The following is a 21,879-nucleotide window of genomic DNA, read 5'->3' as shown; positions in this document are numbered from 1 at the left end:
AAGCTGGAATCAATTCACAACTATCGACTGGCATACCTTCAACAAATACTTCAACAAATATACCAACTCCTTCTGCAGACTGGATACCTGCCCCCCTAACATTATGAAAACTGCTCCGATCCACTTCAAAGCCAATATGTTGGCATGCGTAAACCTCCTTCTATCCACAGGTAGTTTCCCAGCAGAACAGGGCCACATCTCGATAACCCCAATCATAAAAAACACGAAAGAACCATCCAATACTCCGTCTAATTACAGACCGATCGCAAGCATTCCGTTATTCACCAAAATAGCCGAAGGGGTGGTAAATGCCAAACTCTCCACATACCTGGAAAAATTCAACATCCTAAATGACAATCAATCAGGCTTTCGCTCTGACCACAGTACCGAAACCATCATAGCCTCCCTACTAGATCACCTACACACACTCTTTAGCCAGGGCTCTAGCGCCTTGATCCCACAACTCGACCTGAGCAGTGCATTTGACTTAGTCGACCACAACATTCTCTTAGACTGCCTTGCATACATCGGCATCTCCGGCCAGGTCCTCAACTGGTTCCACGGGTTCCTACGAAACAGATCATACAGGGTATTTAAGAATGACTCTTTCTCATACAGCTGGGATAACTCCTGTGGTGTTCCGCAGGGCTCGCCCCTGTGCCCCACCCTGTTTAATGTCTACCTTGCTTCTTTTTCTTTTATATTTAGACCCTCTTTTGCGCACGCTCCAGAAAGATGACGAGATTACGGGATTACCTGCGGGTGCTTCTCAGTTGCGGGTGTTGGCTTTTGCAGACGATCTTTTGCTCACTTTAGGCAACCCGCAACGCTCGTTATTTCGAGCGTTGGAACTCCTTGATGAGTTTAATATCTATTCGGGTTTGGTCTTAAATAAGCAAAAGTCTATAGTACTCCCTACATTGCCAGAGGTGCGGCAGACCTGGAGTGGGGGGTTCCCCTTACAATGGGCTTCCTCTCATTTGGTTTACTTAGGGGTGGTTATTCCACAGAACCTAGCTAGGCTCTATAGCTCTAATGTTCTGCCCCTACTCCGTCGTACCGCTACCACGTTACATAATTGCCGAGCATATCCTCTCTCTCTCTGGACGCATTGCTCTTTATAACATGATGATACTCCCACAATGGCTTTACTTACTGCAAACTCTTCCCTTAATGTTAACGGCACAACATTTATCCCAACACCGGTCTCACCTTTCAGCATACTTGTGGCAGGGTAAACGGGCTCGGATATCATTATCCAAACTAATGCTTCCAACTGCTCAAGGGGGGTTGGGCCTTTTGTGTATTTCTAGGTTTAATCTTGCTTGCCAATTACGTCACATTCATGATTGGTTTTGTAACTCTACCTGTTTTTCCTTGCCTGATATTGAGTGTTTTCATTTTCAGCCATATCATTTTAGTTATCTCCTTCATGTTCTCCAATTGCCTGATTTACCACAGCTACAGTCTAACCCCTTCTTACCTGCTATGCTTAAGGCTTCGCGGATGCTGTGTCGGTTATTGAAGATCTCCTCACGCAGAACGCCTTGCATTCCTATATTAGGCAATGGGGACTTTTTGCCTGGCTTGGATTCTACATTGTTCCAGCGTTGGTCCTGTGCAGGCCTCCGGTATGTGTCTCAAGCTGTGACGCGTGCTGGTCTACCTATATCATTTACAGACCTCCAGGCGACATTCCATCTACTTCCTGCGGATTGGTTCGCCTATCGACAGCTTCAACATTACCTGAAGGCTCTGACCCCGGTTGTATTGAAGGAGGACGTTCAGGAACAGTTGCAGGAGGCAGTTTGCCTCACAGCTCAGGAGCCCATACCTTTAAAATTTTATCATAAGTTTTTACAAGAGCTCTCGGGTGACCTGGATTATTTTGCTCTGGCCCAGAAATGGACTGCTGATCTTCAGATACCCATTTCGGACGAGATGATCCGTAAGGGTGTTCGCCTGGGCAACTCTTCTGCTTTGTCTTCTGTTGAGAGGGAGCGCAATTATAAATTTCTTTTACGTGCTTTTTATGTACCCAAGAGAGCTCATATGATGGGGATCGGCTCGGGACATTGTTGTGGCAAATGCTCTCAACCTTTGGCATCTATCGGACACATGTTTTGGACTTGTCCGCTCGTGTCTTCCTTCTGGATCCAGCTGGTGTCCTCTGTGGCACATCTTTGGAATTGCTCCTGGCGTCTACATCCGAGTTTTCTCTTCACCTTTCAGATATGTTTTCATCCTCCCCGACCGGGATGTTCAGCTTTTCTTCGGAGGACTGTGCTGCTGGGCCGGAAGTGTATACTGCTACAGTGGCTTTCATCTCAGCCTCCTACCATTTCCCAGTGGAGAGCATTGATGTTGCAACAAATGTTGCTGGAACGCAGAGACATTGTTGATATGACTTCTAAAGTGAGACTGTTGTTCCGCCAATGTTGGCAGTCCTTTAGTTTTACTTTTACTTATTATGTTCAGCGTCAAATTTGGGATACCTAATGTTATTCCCTTGTTTCTTCCTTTTTGTTCTTACTACTTTTGCTTCTGTACTCAGATTTGGTTGCCGCTGCTGCTGCCCGGGTTGGGTGGGTGGTTGGGGGGTGGGAGGTTGGTGGGAGGGGGGATTGGAATTGGTCTATGATTGAAAATATAATTCTTGTTGTATTGTTTATTGCTGTTTGATGTGTTTTGCCTTTAATAAAAATGATTTAAACATAATGTCTACCTTGCATCCCTGGGAAACCTCCTGCAAAGCCTCAAGCTAAAATTTTTCATCTATGCAGATGACATCACAATAGTCATCCCGCTATCCAGTTTTACACCAGAGTTTCTCACCTCCCTTTCAAGTACACTCAATCAGATAGAACTCTGGATGCTATCCTACAGACTAAAACTAAACCCCAACAAAACAAAATTCTCCCTAGCTACCCCCAATGATAAAATCAAAGACACCACAATTCAAGTAAAAGGATCGACTTTCCCCCTCGAACAAACCTTAAAAATACTGGGAGTCACACTGGACAAACATCTATCCCTGGAGAAACACACAGATATTACAGTTAGGAAAAGTAACTCGGTGCTCTGGAAACTACACACCATAAAAAAATATTTCGACGACACATCATTCCGCCTGCTAGTACAATCCTCCATTCTTAGTATACTGGACTACTGTAATATCATTTACTTGAGCTCCACGAAGAAAACCATCAGAATACTCAATGATTCAGAACACCGCTGTCCGCCTCATATTCAACCTGAAAAAATGGGAACATGTCATTCCTTTTTACCACAAACTTCATTGGCTGCCATTAGAATCCAGAGTCCTATTCAAATTCGCCTGTTTTTGTTACAAAACAGTATTTGGTCTATCCCCAAGCTACATCAACCCACACTTCATCCTGAACCACAGAAAAAAGAACTCCCGCAGAATTCAGCTGTTCGCCTTCCCCTCCCTAAAACTCTTGTCACTCCAATAAATTCCTTGACAAAACCTTCGCCTTCCAGGCTGCCAAACTAAACCCATGGATAGTCCAAATGTTCCTCGTTGCCCCCACTTACCTCAGCTTTAGAAAATTACTCAAAACATACCTCTTCCAAAGCCAGGACCCTTAATACCCCCTCCTCAAAGAACCAAAACCTAACTCCCTCCCCCGACACACTCTTTCCTACTCCTTCCAAACTCAACTACTTTGTTGCCTGAAACTCTGATCAATTGATACTGTACCGTTTGTAATTCTGTTTTAATTGTTGTGAACCGCCTAGAACTCCCTGGGTATGGCGGTATACAAAAATAAAGTTATTATTATTATTATTATGTTCTTATGATTATGAAATTTAGGTCAGACACATACAAAACAATAAACTTTGGGGGGAGTGGCCAAGATGGTGGCGCTAACCTGGCAGCAGTGAGAACGCTCTCTGTGCTGCATTTTATATTATCTACACGGAATGCCGCACACCAAATGGAAAGGTAGTGTGAGGGCGCCTACCTCCTCAACTCCCTCGACTGCCTTCGTTCAGCGCACTTTGGAGCAATGTCTGCCAAGAGTTTGCTTCTCTACGGGCAAGTTAAGCCCTGCTGCGTTCCCGAGGGGAGAAGACTTGGTTAAGCTGGGGTAGGAGATCTCTCTCTCGCCTCCACTGTTAGTCCCATCTACTTGTCCAGCTGATGCGGCTACCCAGGAAGTGGAAGGAAGGGAAGCCGAAGCTGCACCCGACCTGTCCATAGAGGAAGGATCCTCGGCAGATGAGCTTCTGCTGATGCGGAACAGCTTAGGGGGTTCTTACCCCGCGACGGAGGACACTATCAACTATCCTTAAGATGTTCCAGAAGTTAGACGTGGCCATGACGAAAACGGCAGAGAAGGTAAAGGCTCTTGGAGCAAAGCTAGACACTATTACAAAAAATTTGAACAAACAAATCTGGAAACTAAGAATCCCATTGAAAAACTTCAAACTGAGGTACAATCATTGCAAGAATACAAAGGTCTTGCAATAAAGGATAGTACACTGTTACAACGTAAAATAGAAAATATTGAAAATTTTAACAGACGTCTTAATGTTAGAATTTTGAACTTCCAGAGGACACCTGGGATTTCTTCATACGATCTCTTCAAAAAATACTTGGTAGAGATATTGAAATATTCCCCTGAGTTTATACCTCTTTTGAACAAAATTTATTATCTACCTACTGTGATAAAAAAAATTCCCAGGAGATACAGGAAGGGAAGGAAGAGAAAAATATTCAACCTCAGCTTGATTTGAATGAAATATCTGCGATACTAGAAGAATCTATCACAGAGTCTACTTTAAGGACAACATTATTAATATCATTTGTCTTCAAACAAGACCTGGACTCATTTATGAAATTATACTTTAAATTCTCAAAAAAGTTTGTTTTATGGTAAAAGGATATGGGCATATTTAGATGTGACTAAAATTACACAGGATAGAAGGAAACAATTTTTGTCCTTAAGGCAAGAGGTTATATCTTTGGGAGCAACTTTCCTTCTAGCTTACCCTTGTAAGTGTATAGTGAAATATGCTCAACATAAATATGTATTTTTTCTGCCAGATCAACTAAAATCTTTTCTGGATCTGAAAAAGATAGTTTGATAGAATCAACACCACTGTAAGGAATACTTAGCAAACTTACGTTAAGGCCTTTCTTTTTTATGTTTTCTTTATGTTGAAGAAGATACTTCTCTTTATTCTGGCTTTAACTTCCCCTCCATTATTGGGGTCTAAGAAAATCTTTGATTTAATGTTATATTTTAACTTTATTCAGCTGTATTGCTTTAACAAGAAGTTTGTTTCTTGTAATGTTTTTGAAAAATGATAAATAAATAAAACAATGAACTTTGATGGGATGAAAGTATTATTAGCCTAAATGTAGGTGAAATAGGAAAAGCTAAAGACTGAGCACCCACTCATATTAGTTAATTTACTTTGCAGTTGACAACTTCAAATGTACAGGAAAAAGATATTTAAAATAAAATTTTGTATTCATGGTTACTGGAGTACTACTGTACATGTTGTCCAGGGGTGGGTGAGGGAGTTGGGCTACCCAGTTGTTTGGTACCGCACTTGGGTGGTTTCTCTGTTTGTTTCCTTCCAGGTGTCGGGCCAAGATGGACCAACAACAACTGATCGCTTTCTTGACTGCCGAGAGGCAAAAACATAGGGAGGACTTGCAGGCCATTAGTGGCAGGTCTGTTATTCAGATTATTTAATTGGTGAATTCACTTGCTCCCCTCCCCCCTTTCCAACTCTTGTGGAGCTGACTGGGGAAGAAGCCAGAACAGCAGAAGGCTTGTGCACCTGAACTGATTCAGCAGTGCTGTGAAATTGGACTTTGTGTGCCAGTGAAAAGAACTGTTCATACCCTTTTATTTTTCCTTTGATAATTGTTTTGTTTTACTTACCTGACTAAAGGTCTGAGTTGGTCCCTTTTGCTTTTGGAGACCACTTCTTCTGGAGTTCCTGATTTAAAGTGTTTGCTTTGTGACTGTGTGTTGTGGAACAAACTATTGGACAAAGCTTATCACACTTTCCACCGAATAAAGTGGATTACCCAGGATTAATGAATGATTGACTTTTTTTTGTCTTTTGGCTTTACTGTTAAGTCAGAGCATAGTTTCCAGCAGGACCTTCCTCCGTTAGGAAGGCACGTCGGAGCAGCGTAACTGTGAGCGCGGGCCGGACCTCCTTGAACCACAGGTACCGGCTCCGCTACAATGTTCAAATGAAAGGTCTGAATTAGAGAGCTGCACAGAAACGACGGGAATCCCATGGAACCCGCAGGGTCCCCCAGGGTTGTGAGGAGGGGCTCAGATACCTTAGAGTGCCTCCTTTTCCTGCCATCTATCTGCACTCACCCCTCCACAAAGCAGTGTGCAATGCTCCCAGCACGCCGCTCGTAGCTGACCCAGAAGGGTCAGAGCTGATGTCAGGGAAAGCTTCCGGGTTAGCCATATGTAGCATGCAGGGCCCGTGGCCCTGTGAATAAGTGTGGCTGAAAGGCAGGAAGTAGGCAGCCAACCTGGACAGCTCTGGTATAGTTTTGCGGAAGGAGGACACTGAAGTAGTTGGGCCACAAAAAGGAGGTAGAAAGGGGGCCAATGAGTACTTTGGACCAAGGAATGGATAGAGAGAGAGGGTACGAACTTGGGATAAAGGAGGGAGTGCATTGGGAACATGGGAGGGACACGAACTTGGGACAAAGGTTGAAAGGAGGGAGGGGGGCACAAACTTGGAACACAGAAAGGAGGGAGGGAGCCTGCTTGGACACAGAAGAAAGGGAGGGGGCATGAACTTGGGACAGAGAAGGGAGAGAGGAAGGGGACAAGAACTTGGGACATAGGATGGAGGGATGCTTAGGTGGGGGAGGGAATAAAAAGGGAGAATGGTTGGATCTGAGTGTGTGAGTGAGAGGGAAAAATGGTGCACAAGGAGAATGGAAGAAAGAGGCAAATTTTGGGGCATAGAGAGGGAGAGGAATGAAGCACAGATGCATGGGAAAGAGAGATGAGAGGGAGAAATGTTATGGTGGTGGAGAAGGAACAATGGGACAGACTGAAAGGGATGCAAGAGGGAGGAATGTTGTACACAGTAGTGGAGGGAATGGAGGGAGAGATATGGCATGGTGTTAGAGAGGGTTGATAGAAGGAGAAATGTTGGGCATGGGGCTGGTGGGCAGGGACAAAAGATGCTGCACATGGTCTGGGGGATGAGAGAGGGAAAAATGTTGGAAGTTGCAGTAGAGGGGAAGGGAGATGCACCCTGGAACCCTCCCTCTCTTTCCCAGCTCTCTTTGCAGCAAGGGAGGGAATGAGAGAAAGAGAGATGTTGGACAGTGAGAGAGAAAAGAAAACATGTTGCCTGTGGGGGTGGAGGAGAGAGGAAGAAATGCTGCGCTGGAGTTGGGAGGGAAAAAAAGAGGGAGATTAATCCAGGAGAGAAGGGAATGAGGATACTGTACAATGGGAGGAAGGGAAGAGAGAGGGAGAAATGCTGGACCATGGTAGGAGGAACCAATGGACAGCAACAGAAAAATTTGCAGAAGATGGGAAAGCAGAAAAAAAAGATAAACTGGGACCAACTTGATGGAAAAATAAATCTCCAGACAACAAAAGTAAAATGGAATTTATCGACTGAAATATGTTAGCTTTGGGAAATGTATATTACTGATGTCTGAAATACTTGCTGACCCTTGATGTAACTGGTAGGGATCCCCAAGCAACGCTAGCTGAGGAACTTCTCCAAAAATTGCCAGAACTCCCCTCCACCAAGTGAAGCAGTCACTGGCAGCATTCCTGAGCCACTGAGGTGCCAGCATCTGTGACTCAGGAACACTACTGCTGCCTGCCAAGCTTGACAAAAGGAACCCCTGGCCATCTTCAGAGGAAGACCTCACTTGACATAGCTTGGAGGTCCTTATCAGCTGGAGTATTTATATTTTATATTTATATTAGAGGCTCTGGCAGAGACCCATTTGCAAAGTATGTATTCTTCCCAATTAATATTTCCTAATTAATAAAGTGTCATTGCTTATTTGTAAATGGGTCTGTACCAAAGCCTTTAATTCAGTAGCATAATTAAATGAAATAACTATTTCTAAAGTTTATAGGGAAGGGCAGGGATGGATTCAATTACTTGTGGGGATGGATTTGATTCCTGTCCCCGAGCAACTCTCTAGTCTGAATCAGCATGGAAGTGTTAACTTTCAATTCTAGGACTTACACTATTCTACTTTTGTGGAATAAATGATAATACATACAGTTACAGATCTACAGGGCCTTAGGCAAACATTGAAGACTCATTTTCACAACTACTGAATTTAAATGGAATTTGCTGTATAATTCAAAGTTTCACCATATTGAGCTTTATGTGCATGAAGATTGTGTTTCTATAAGCAATATGCTTTTATGATTGTATTACATGCAACTTGCCCAGTGCTTTTGTAAAGGTCAGTTAAATTTTCAAATAATGGAATTAAATGAATATAGAAAATTAATAGTAATTTCAGCATCTATTTACTCACTTTTGGTTAAAATTTGCAGATCTTCAACAGATGGTGGTCCATTTTTTCTTTCATAAGGAATGACCGTTGTTAAATACTGTAAAATAAACAATCTATTGAGCAAGTCTAATCAATTACTTTGGTATATACACTCCCTCTAATATTTCACACTGCTGTACACCATTGCACATAATACAGTAGGTTCTGTGTTTATAAAATAACTTGTACTAGGGGCATAAATATATGTCAGCTAAACCCATTATCTATCTGGTTTTTCTCCCATTATAGCCTTTGGTGTTTTAGATAGACATTTTTATAAAAGGATATCACATATGATTTATCTTGAATTTCACTATGATTTTTTTTCTTTTAAATACTAATAAATATGGAAAATTAAAAACATAGATTCTCTCATCTGTAATATGTTTCTTTAGATAGCAGGCTTGATCAGGCAGAAAAATAAATAACACCATTGGAAGGAAGCACAATAGAACAACTCACCTAGAGCTCAGAATAATATAAAATTCCAAGGATACACAAGCCTTCCTGTGTTCAGCAGTCTCCTTAGACTCTTCATTAACTGGTAACTCAAGAAGCAATGCAGCTCTCAAGCAGTGACTATGCCTGATCTATCCTGCTGCCTAGGAAAGACTTTAGTCGAAGGTGAGAAGCACAGCTTGACCAAATGAATTGTAAATACAGGCCTAAGCTGTAGTGTGAAGTAAAAGACCAAGATGTTGTTCTGCATATGATGTCCAGAGAAGATGACTTCATGAGAGACACTGTAGCTGCAGTAGATCCAACTTGGTGATACAGTCATGTGAAAAAATCAGGATACTGGTTGAGTGGAAGGCGACAGAGGGTAGTGATCAATGGAGATCGCTCTGAGGAAAGGGATGTTACCAATAGTCTGCCTCAAGGTTCTGTTCTTGGGCCTGTTCTTTAACATTTTTATAAATGATATATTGCTGAAGGGTTGTTGGGTAAGATTTGCCTCTTTGTGGATGATACCAAAATCTGCAATAGAGTAGACACGCCGAATGGTGTGAACAACATGAAGAAAGACCTGGCAAAGCTTGAAGAATGGTCTGAAATTTGGCAGCTAAAATTTAATGTTAAGAAATGCTAGGTCATGCATTTGGGTTGCAAAAACGCAATGGAACGGTACAGTTTAGGGGGTGAAGAAATTATGTGCATGACAAAAGAGTGGGACTTCAATGTGATTGTATGTGATGATCTTAAGGTGGCCAAACAGGTTGAAAAGGTGATGGTGAAAACTAGAAGGATGCTATGTTGCATAGGGAGAGATATGGCCAGTAGGAAAAAGGAGGTATTGATGCTTCTGTAACAGACTCTGTTGAGACCTCATTTAGAATATGGTGTACAATTCTGGAGAGTATGCTACCAAAAATTATACAAAAATACCACTTATACTAGTGTTACACCCACATACACTTCTTTTTTTCTTTTTTTCAATTTTCTTTTTCTATTTTCTTTTAATTATTTATCAACACTTTCAATAAACTTTTCAATTCACTCAGGAAAAAGCCTCAGAGTAGGAGCCCACGTACAGTCCAATCATAGACTTTACTTCCAGCGTGGTTTTTTTTGCTCCGTGGTTCCAGTCATTGGCTAAAAAAACCTGAGACTCAGTTTTATTGCTAAATAGTCTAAAATATTTCTATATTACTGAATTATCTAAAAAGTTTCTATCATAAATATCTTAATCAATCTTAGCAAACGCTACTTCTTTTTTATCAGTACTGGTTGTGAAAGCAACACTATTGTAGTTTGAAAAAACTAGCAACCAAGCACTTATCTTATTTCAGCGTTCATTTGGTATGTTGTCATGCTACCAGTTCATTGCCGCTGCCTGCCAACGTTTCGCGGATAACACATTTAATCCGCTGCTTCAGGGCTACTGGCAGAAGCATTCAAGCATTGTGCTCAACTGTACATACTGCGAAAAGAGAAGGAAACACGCTTAGTAACTTTCCTAATCCTACTTCACATTTAACAGAGTGTAACTTACTGTTCTCAGCTGCACAGGAGTTTTTCAAACCGAGGCAGAATAGTCCCGGCTGTCATTATATACTCTAGCAATCATATGCTGACAAAGGACGTTATATTACGTATTGACGTCATAGTTCCCGACGTTAACCCTTAACGGGAGCGATCATTCAGTAAAAGTGCTGCCATTCAATATTTCTATTAAGCCCATAGGGGGCTAGAGAGCCCAATCGATCAATCCAGCGTTGTTCTCGCTGGGCAAGATATCTCTTGAAATTCCCCCCTCTCTTACTTTGATGAACAATTTCGATGATTATAGCTTTGAGAGAGAAAAAATCATGATTATTTTCAACACAATGCCTAGCTAAAGGGGCTCCCAGAACATGATTTTTGATGTTACTTTTATGTTCCGTCAGTCTGATGTTAAATTTTCTTGAGGTTTGCCCCACATATATCATCTTACAAGGGCATTGCAGAGCATATATTACACCTTGCGATTTACAATTCGAGAAATGTTTTAGATCATACTGCTCATTATCCTTTGGATTGTGGAATTTGTTAGAAATAATCATTATTTTACACATTTGACAATCACCACATTTTTGATGTCCCAGGTATACTGTGGCTGTATCGATCTGCTTCACAGGGAATGATGAAGGACAGAGAAGTTCTTTAAGATTTTTATTTCTCCTATAGGCAATCCGTAGATGATAATTCTGAAACACTCCTGCAATCTTCAGAATCTCCCAGTGTTTCCTTAGGGAACGAACAGTCTGATAACAGTTCCCTGAGTAAGTAAGCACACAGGTCATAACCGAATCCATTCCAGATTTTGTACTGTCTTTAGGAGTTAATAGGGATTCCCTATGGTTATAGTATGCCCTCTTATAGGCAGTTCTTACTACTGCCTCAGGGTACCCCCGTTGCATAAACTTTTGTTGGAGCTCCTCTGCTTGTCTTCTAAATTCATTATTAGAAGAACATATTCTCCGTAGTCTCAAGAATTGAGAGTAAGGTAAACTCCTTTTTAGAGCTGATGGATGCGCACTAGAGAATAGCAGTGCAGAGTTGCAATCTGTGGGCTTAAAATGTACTGCTGTATCAAAAGAATCGTCTTTAATTTTGATTTGAACATCCAAAAAAGAGATCTGTGACTTGCTATATTCATGGGTAAATTTTACTTTGGGATGACATTCATTGATATACCTCAAAAATTGAAGAAGTTCATCCTCTTCACCATTCCAAATGAAAAAAATGTCATCGATGTATCTCATCCACGTCTTAATCTTTTTAAAGTGTCCAGAAGGATATATCCATTGTCTCTCGAAACTATCCATAAATAGATTAGCAACAGAAGGGGCCATAGTGATCCCCATAGCAACCCCTGACTTTTGATGAAACAGAGTCTCTTCAAACATGAAGAAACTACCAGTCAGTACTAGTTTTGCAAGGGACATCAAAAATTCAGTCGGAACTCTAGGCTGATTTCTTTGATTTAAAGTTTCTGTGAGAATATCTAACGCTTCATCCTGCGGAATGATTGTGTACAGAGAGCACACGTCAATGGTAACAAGCAGAGACCGGGGGTCAGAGGACATCTCATTTAATTTTCTAAGAAATTCCGTCGTGTCCTGAATATAAGCTTTCGTCTGTTTAACGAAAGGTTGCAGGAATTTATCAATGTAGATCGAGGAGGCTTCCAATAGAGCGCCCCGGTTAGATACAATAGGTCTGCCTGGCGGGGCGGATGTTGATTTGTGGATTTTAGGAAGCAGATAGAGAATTGGGATCTTTGGATATAAAACATTCAAAAATCTGAATTCTCTCCTAGTTATATATCCCTCATCTAGAGCTACTTTAGTCAACGCATTAATTTCCAGTTGCATATTTTCAGTCGGGTCAGATGAAAGGATCATATAATCTTCACTCAACAGTTGTTTATATGCTTCTTTTAAATAAGAGTCCTTATTTAACAGGACGATCTTACCCCCTTTATCTGCTCTTCGTATCACCAAGTCCTCGTCTGCCATAAGAGTTTTAATCGCTGCCCGTTCTTTTTTGTTAAGGTTAAACTGTTGTTTATATTTATTATGTATTGTTTCGTTGTGTTTAAACTTATCAATATCAGCCAAAACTAATTTATGAAAAGTTTCAAGAACCGGATCACTCGGGCCTGGCGGGATCCATGTGGACTTCGGGGTTACAATTGACACATCCTTTACTGTGCCATCAGAATCTGACTTTGAAAAAAAATGTTTAATCTTAAGCACCCGGAAAAATTTTTCTACATCTATTCTTGTTTGGAAATTATTAGTACTAGATGTTGGGACAAAAGAAAGGCCTTTAGATAATAATTTTTGTTCATCAACTGTAAGAGTGTGTTTAGATAAATTAAGTATAGATACTCCATCTGTTTGATCATTAGCATGCATTTGATTCTTTTTCATCTTACGTCTATCTTTTACGGGTATCTCTGTCCTCTTTGTGAACGTGTTTGCGGCCTTTGATTTGGGTATTGATATTGGTTTAGATTTGAATTTTGACCTCGACCGCCGCCTCTCCGCCGGCGTCCCCTTTGCTGCCTTGGTCTGTGGTTTAAAAAATCCTCATCAGAGGTAGAACTTGAATATGAAGATCCAGAGGTTTGATCAAAAGTGACCTTCTTCTCAGAGGATGATTTATCTATTCCTTTAGACTTTAGCCAAGGATATACTTGATGTTGCAGATAATCCTGTTCATCTCTCTTGAATTTCTTATACTTGTCTTTTTGTACATCTGCTCTGAAACTATCAACTGTAATTTTCATGTTATCTTGCTGTCTTTTGAATTCAGCATCATTAGAGTTTTCTTTTAAGATTTTTAGCTTATCTTCAATCTCTAGCTTGATAGAAGTCATGGCTTTCTTGGTCCGGTCAATAAGTAGAACCATCAGATCCAGAGAGCATTTATTCAGGATAGAGATCCATTGTTGATTAAATTCAAGGTCATCGTTAAACATCTGAGGTTCTTTAAAAACTCTTAAACCTCTAGGAATATATTCTTTCTTACAGTATTCTGTAAGCGTTGCTCCGTGTAGTTCAGCTCTAATGTATCGTTTAGATAGTACACCTAACTCATCCCATAAAATAGAATTGTTCATCATCGACTGTTCCCAATTTAAGGGTGTGGAGGAATCTAATACTGAGCTAATGAAATCAGCACTAAAACTTAAACCACTTTGCCAGGTTTGTGCCATTCTGTCTATACGAGGGGTAATATAATAGTATCACTAACTCAAAAACTATCACCCAAAGTGGCTCTGAAAAGTATGCTACCAAAAATTATACAAAAATACCACTTATACTAGTGTTACACCCACATACACTTCTTTTTTTCTTTTTTTCAATTTTCTTTTTCTATTTTCTTTTAATTATTTATCAACACTTTCAATAAACTTTTCAATTCACTCAGGAAAAAGCCTCAGAGTAGGAGCCCACGTACAGTCCAATCATAGACTTTACTTCCAGCGTGGTTTTTTTTGCTCCGTGGTTCCAGTCATTGGCTAAAAAAACCTGAGACTCAGTTTTATTGCTAAATAGTCTAAAATATTTCTATATTACTGAATTATCTAAAAAGTTTCTATCATAAATATCTTAATCAATCTTAGCAAACGCTACTTCTTTTTTATCAGTACTGGTTGTGAAAGCAACACTATTGTAGTTTGAAAAAACTAGCAACCAAGCACTTATCTTATTTCAGCGTTCATTTGGTATGTTGTCATGCTACCAGTTCATTGCCGCTGCCTGCCAACGTTTCGCGGATAACACATTTAATCCGCTGCTTCAGGGCTACTGGCAGAAGCATTCAAGCATTGTGCTCAACTGTACATACTGCGAAAAGAGAAGGAAACACGCTTAGTAACTTTCCTAATCCTACTTCACATTTAACAGAGTGTAACTTACTGTTCTCAGCTGCACAGGAGTTTTTCAAACCGAGGCAGAATAGTCCCGGCTGTCATTATATACTCTAGCAATCATATGCTGACAAAGGACGTTATATTACGTATTGACGTCATAGTTCCCGACGTTAACCCTTAACGGGAGCGATCATTCAGTAAAAGTGCTGCCTTTCATCTGACCCGACTGAAAATATGCAACTGGAAATTAATGCGTTGACTAAAGTAGCTCTAGATGAGGGATATATAACTAGGAGAGAATTCAGATTTTTGAATGTTTTATATCCAAAGATCCCAATTCTCTATCTGCTTCCTAAAATCCACAAATCAACATCCGCCCCGCCAGGCAGACCTATTGTATCTAACCGGGGCGCTCTATTGGAAGCCTCCTCGATCTACATTGATAAATTCCTGCAACCTTTCGTTAAACAGACGAAAGCTTATATTCAGGACACGACGGAATTTCTTAGAAAATTAAATGAGATGTCCTCTGACCCCCGGTCTCTGCTTGTTACCATTGACGTGTGCTCTCTGTACACAATCATTCCGCAGGATGAAGCGTTAGATATTCTCACAGAAACTTTAAATCAAAGAAATCAGCCTAGAGTTCGACTGAATTTTTGATGTCCCTTGCAAAACTAGTACTGACTGGTAGTTTCTTCATGTTTGAAGAGACTCTGTTTCATCAAAAGTCAGGGGTTGCTATGGGGATCACTATGGCCCCTTCTGTTGCTAATCTATTTATGGATAGTTTCGAGAGACAATGGATATATCCTTCTGGACACTTTAAAAAGATTAAGACGTGGATGAGATACATCGATGACATTTTTTTCATTTGGAATGGTGAAGAGGATGAACTTCTTCAATTTTTGAGGTATATCAATGAATGTCATCCCAAAGTAAAATTTACCCATGAATATAGCAAGTCACAGATCTCTTTTTTGGATGTTCAAATCAAAATTAAAGACGATTCTTTTGATACAGCAGTACATTTTAAGCCCACAGATTGCAACTCTGCACTGCTATTCTCTAGTGCGCATCCATCAGCTCTAAAAAGGAGTTTACCTTACTCTCAATTCTTGAGACTACGGAGAATATGTTCTTCTAATAATGAATTTAGAAGACAAGCAGAGGAGCTCCAACAAAAGTTTATGCAACGGGGGTACCCTGAGGCAGTAGTAAGAACTGCCTATAAGAGGGCATACTATAACCATAGGGAATCCCTATTAACTCCTAAAGACAGTACAAAATCTGGAATGGATTCGGTTATGACCTGTGTGCTTACTTACTCAGGGAACTGTTATCAGACTGTTCGTTCCCTAAGGAAACACTGGGAGATTCTGAAGATTGCAGGAGTGTTTCAGAATTATCATCTACGGATTGCCTATAGGAGAAATAAAAATCTTAAAGAACTTCTCTGTCCTTCATCATTCCCTGTGAAGCAGATCGATACAGCCACAGTATACCTGGGACATCAAAAATGTGGTGATTGTCAAATGTGTAAAATAATGATTATTTCTAACAAATTCCACAATCCAAAGGATAATGAGCAGTATGATCTAAAACATTTCTCGAATTGTAAATCGCAAGGTGTAATATATGCTCTGCAATGCCCTTGTAAGATGATATATGTGGGGCAAACCTCAAGAAAATTTAACATCAGACTGACGGAACATAAAAGTAACATCAAAAATCATGTTCTGGGAGCCCCTTTAGCTAGGCATTGTGTTGAAAATAATCATGATTTTTTCTCTCTCAAAGCTATAATCATCGAAATTGTTCATCAAAGTAAGAGAGGGGGGAATTTCAAGAGATATCTTGCCCAGCGAGAACAACGCTGGATTGATCGATTGGGCTCTCTAGCCCCCTATGGGCTTAATAGAAATATTGAATGGCAGCACTTTTACTGAATGATCGCTCCCGTTAAGGGTTAACGTCGGGAACTATGACGTCAATACGTAATATAACGTCCTTTGTCAGCATATGATTGCTAGAGTATATAATGACAGCCGGGACTATTCTGCCTCGGTTTGAAAAACTCCTGTGCAGCTGAGAACAGTAAGTTACACTCTGTTAAATGTGAAGTAGGATTAGGAAAGTTACTAAGCGTGTTTCCTTCTCTTTTCGCAGTATGTACAGTTGAGCACAATGCTTGAATGCTTCTGCCAGTAGCCCTGAAGCAGCGGATTAAATGTGTTATCCGCGAAACGTTGGCAGGCAGCGGCAATGAACTGGTAGCATGACAACATACCAAATGAACGCTGAAATAAGATAAGTGCTTGGTTGCTAGTTTTTTCAAACTACAATAGTGTTGCTTTCACAACCAGTACTGATAAAAAAGAAGTAGCGTTTGCTAAGATTGATTAAGATATTTATGATAGAAACTTTTTAGATAATTCAGTAATATAGAAATATTTTAGACTATTTAGCAATAAAACTGAGTCTCAGGTTTTTTTAGCCAATGACTGGAACCACGGAGCAAAAAAAACCACGCTGGAAGTAAAGTCTATGATTGGACTGTACGTGGGCTCCTACTCTGAGGCTTTTTCCTGAGTGAATTGAAAAGTTTATTGAAAGTGTTGATAAATAATTAAAAGAAAATAGAAAAAGAAAATTGAAAAAAAGAAAAAAAGAAGTGTATGTGGGTGTAACACTAGTATAAGTGGTATTTTTGTATAATTTTTGGTAGCATACTTTTCAGAGCCACTTTGGGTGATAGTTTTTGAGTTAGTGGTACAATTCTGGAGGCCACATCTTCAAAAAAATATAAAAAGGATGGAGTCGGTCCAGAGGAAGGCTACTAAAATAATGTGTGGTCTTGTGATAAGGCATATGGGGACAGACTTAAAGATCTTTGGAGGAAAGGCGAGAGAGGGGAGATATAGTCGTTTAAATACCTACATAATATAAATGTGCATGAGTCGAGTCTCTTTCATTTGAAAGGAAACTCTGCAATGAGAGGGCATAGGAAGAAGTTAAGAGGTGATAGGCTCCGGAGTAATCTGAGGAAATATTTTTTTATGGAAAGGGTGAAAGATGCGCGGAACAGTCTCCCGGAGAAGGAGGTGGAAATGGAGACTGTGTCTGAATTCAAGAGGGCCTGGGATAAGGCATGTGTGATCTCTCAGAGACAGAAAGAGATAATGGTTACTGTGAATGGGCAGACAAGATGGGCCATTTAGCCTTTATCTGCCATCATGTTTCTATGTTTCTTGAGGAATAGTCACATATCGATGTCAAATCTTTTTTTATTTATCTCTGGAAAGAAAGTGATGTACTTGCTAGTAAACAACAAAATGTTTCCTTGATTTACTCACAAAACTAAAAATGTGTATTCTGAGGTATAAATTAGGACAACCTATACCCTAATAGCTAGTGTTACCCCCTTTGGCTGAAATAATTGCAGTGAGATGCTTCTTGTAGCCATCTACCAGTCTCTGACATCAGTCTGAGGAACGTTGGCCCACTCCTCAATGCATTATTCTTTCAGCTGTCAGATGTTTGAGGGGTTTCTTGCATGTACAGCCCATTTCAAATCACCCCACAACATCTCAATGGGATTAAGATCAGGACTTTGACTCGGCCACTCCTGGACTCTCCATTTCTTAGTTTTCAGCCAGTCCTTGGTAGATTTACTGGTGTTGCAGGGTCCAGTTCCACTTCAGCTTTCATTTTTTTTATAGATAGTCTCACATGTTCCTCAAGCACCCTCTGATACACGGTAGAATTCATGGTGGATTCTATGATGGTAAGTTGGCCAAGTCCTGCTGCAGCAAAGCATCCCCAAACCATGACACTTCTACCTCCATGCTTCACATGGTATGAGGTTCTTTTCTTGGAATGCTGAATTTGGTGTACGCCAAACATGTCCTCTTTTCTGGTGTCCAAATAATTCAATTTTAGACTCATCCTGGTGTTTGTCTGGCAAACTTCAGTCTGGCCTTGATGTTTCTCTTAGAGAGCAAAGGTTTCCTCTTTGCACACCTCCCATGCAAATTAAATTTGTGCATCTCTTTCTGATTGTAGAGGCATGCACTTTCACATCAACAGTAGCAAGAGCCTGCAGTAGGTCCCATGATGACATTTTAGGGTTTTTGGAAACTTCTCTTAGCATCTTGTGGTCTGCTCTGGGAGTCAACTTGCTTGGACGGCCAGACTTGGGCATGTTGACAGTTGTTTAGAAAGTCCTCCACTTGTACACTATTTTACGGACCGTGGAATGGCTAATGTCAAATTCCTTCAAGATCTTTTTAAATCCCTTACCAGATTTATAAGCTGCTACAATCTTCTTTCTTAAGTCCTCACCACAGCAGTCATGAGCAAATGGTTTAAGTAGGGCAAACCTCCTTCAAAATGCTGAGTAATGATGTTCTAATCATGTGCACCTAACATAGTAACATAGTAGATGACGGCAGATAAAGACCCGAATGGTCCATCCAGTCTGCCCAACCTGATTCAATTTAAAAATTTTTTTTTTTTTCTTCTTAGCTATTTCTGGGCGAGAATCCAAAGCTTTACCCGGTACTGTGCTTGGGTTCCAACTGCCGAAATCTCTGTTAAGACTTACTCCAGCCCATCTACACCCTCCCAGCCATTGAAGCCCTCCCCTGCCCATCCTCCTCCAAACGGCCATACACAGACACAGACCGTACAAGTCTGCACCTAATGTGATACACCTGTATGTGATTTGAGCCACTTTAAATGGGAGGATATGTTGGGGTGTCATAATTTATTCCTTAGTTAGAATACACATTTTTGTGGATATCTTTTGTTTCATGAGTTTATTGAGGAAAATATTTGTTGTTTACCTGCAATTACATCACTTTCTTTTCCAGAGATAAATTTAAAAAAACAATTTGACATTGATATGTGAACATTTCTTAAGAAAGAACTGAATATTTCATGGGGTGTTCTAATTTTGTCACACGACTGTACATGTGAAAATACCATACTACTATACAATTGGTAATTCATATAAATACCATAAAAAAATCACAGCCAAAATATACTGATTTATATTCAAAAAGCATACTGTCTAGAAAACAAATGTATAACATATCACAATTTCCAGATATTCTCACAGTTTATAAAAACTGTAGGCAATATCAATAGCCATTCATACATATATAACTAGTCCTATCAAAGGTTTGCCCTATAACAGAACTTCCCAAACTTTAATATGGGTCACAAAACCCGCACTTCATGTCACAACCTGGTTGCATTCCCCATAGGTGCATTATTCTTTCTATATCTCTGGTGGGTTCACATGATTGCAATCATGGGGTCACTGTCACAAAAGGATTGACAAATACTGCTTTACAACAAAACACAAGCAGGGCAGATTAAAAGATGCACCATAATCAACAAATGAGCAGCTTAATCCGTAGTAATTTAGTTTGTTCTATATCAAGATGTATATTAAAGCCCCCTGCATCCCCTTTCCCTAGGGTCCCTCGACACTGGCACTACCACAGCAGCCAACATTTCTACCCCCCACCCCACTCCCGATCACCTGCAAATCAGCTCTTCACTTACTGGCATTTGCTTTCCCAGCAGACACTGACAAAGTTATGTGCTTACTGAATCGGAGCAAGGCCTTGAACGGGAAGGGGATGGCAGGAGATGGCAATCCTTGAGTATGTGCAGATGCTCAAGGCCCTGATCCGATTCAATCAGCACATAACTTTGCCAGTGTCTGCTGGGGAAGCAAATGCTGGTAAGTGAACTGATTTGTGGAGCATTGTGGGGGAGGTGGCGGAGGTGGGAAATATTGGCTGCTGTGGCAGTGTTGGTGGGGAGAAGGGGTTTGGAAGAATTGTTGATTGCTGCAGGGGAGGGTGGAGGAGGTGATAGTGATAGTGAAGAGGACTACTGCAGGACGGTGGAGTGGGGTTGAAGAAAAAATTCTGATTATCGGGTGGTATGGAGAGATGAGAGACTCAAATATAAAAAGAGACCCCCATTTTGGTAAATGATGGCAGATAAAGACCTGAACAGTCTATCCAGTCTGCCCAATAGTCACACTCACTATCAATTCATGATTAAATAGTCTTTCTTTGACATTTCTGGGACTGACTGTAGAAATCCACCTGCACTGTCCTAAGATTCTATCTATTGGAGTTGCCATCAAAGCCCACTCCAGCCTATCCGAACCATCTTGGCATTTGTGGGACACAGACCATAAAAGTCTGCCTAATATTGGCCTCATGTTCCAAATTACTGGAGTTTCTGTTGAAACCCTCTCCAGCCCAACCTAAACACCATATATGGGACACAGACTGTACAAGTCTGCCCAGTACCGGTTTTAGTTCAACACATCCGAATTGCCATCTAAGCACCACTTGACACAGACACATGCAACCATTTTAAATTTTGTTTTTTTAACAACATTCATTTTCTAATTAGAGATCACCATTTTGTCTCCATCTCCTCCCATGGGAGGACATTACAGACATCAACCACCCTCTCTGAGATAAAGAATTTCCTGATATTACTCCTCAGTCTACCAACCCACAACTTCAATTTGTGTCTTCTGGTTTTACCGTTTTCTCTTTTCTGGAAAAGATTTGTTTCTATATTAATACCTTTAATATACTTTTAAATATCAGCAGCAGTGGGAGATCAATTGCTTTTACACCTAAGCAGCAACGGGACCAACCCACCAAAAACCCACAGTCCCGGTCCTGCAAAAATATGAGCTCCACCCTCCCTGCAGTTCGCTAGGAAAATCAACTGCTTTTACACCTAAGCAGCAGCAGGACCAGCCACCACTACCAAGAGCCCTTTGCCCCGATCCAGCCAGGCATGTGAGCTCCTCCCTCTGCAGTCCATTGGAGAGATCAATCTACCTGCTTTTAAATATCAGCAACAGTGGGAAATCAACTGCTTTTACACCTCAGCAGCAGCGGAACTATCCGCAACTACCAAGAGCACACAGACCCGATCCAGCCAAGAGTGTGAGCTCCACCTCCCCCTGCAGTCCACTAGGAAGATCAACTGTTTTTTACACCTAAGCAGCAACAGGACCAGCCACCACTACCGAGAGCCCTTTGCCCTGATCCAGCCAAACAAGTAAGCTCTTCCCCCAGCATTCCGTTGGAAAAATCAATATGCTTGCTTTTAAATATTATCAGAAGTAGGAGATCAACTGATTTTACACCTAAGCAGCCTATAATAGGAGCCCTTGCCCCGATCCAACCAGGCATGTGAGCTCCTCCCCCTATATCCCGTTTAAGAGATCAATCTACCTGCTTTAAATATCAGCAGCAGTAGAAAAACAACTGCTTTTACATACAAGCAGCAGCGAGACCTACCGCAACCACCAAGAGCCCACAGACCCGATCCTGCCAGGAGTATGAACTCCTCCCCCTGCAGTCCATTGGAGAGATCAATCTGCCTGCTTTTAAATATCAGC

The 21,879-nt window shown here is 40.9% G+C and overlaps 1 protein-coding gene across 4 annotated transcripts in view; it reads right to left on the bottom strand.

The window, feature by feature from the left end:
• FEZ2 (fasciculation and elongation protein zeta 2) overlaps positions 1-21,879 on the bottom strand; it is a 248,001-nt gene that overhangs the window by 35,102 nt on the left and 191,020 nt on the right. For 2 of the 4 annotated variants that reach the window (XM_033936550.1, XM_033936551.1), the window contains one exon: positions 8,543-8,618. In XM_033936550.1, coding sequence (XP_033792441.1) covers positions 8,543-8,618 — 76 coding nt within the window. Of the gene's footprint in view, positions 1-8,542; positions 8,619-13,831; positions 14,401-21,879 lie in introns of those variants that run through there. The other 2 variants (XM_033936552.1, XM_033936554.1) reach the window with 2 other exon arrangements.

Source organism: Geotrypetes seraphini, chromosome 3 (assembly GCF_902459505.1).
Source record: "Geotrypetes seraphini chromosome 3, aGeoSer1.1, whole genome shotgun sequence".
NCBI lineage: Eukaryota > Metazoa > Chordata > Amphibia > Gymnophiona > Dermophiidae > Geotrypetes > Geotrypetes seraphini.
The sequence above is the reverse complement of the archived record's forward strand: the minus strand, read 5'-3'. Positions and strand labels throughout refer to the sequence as shown.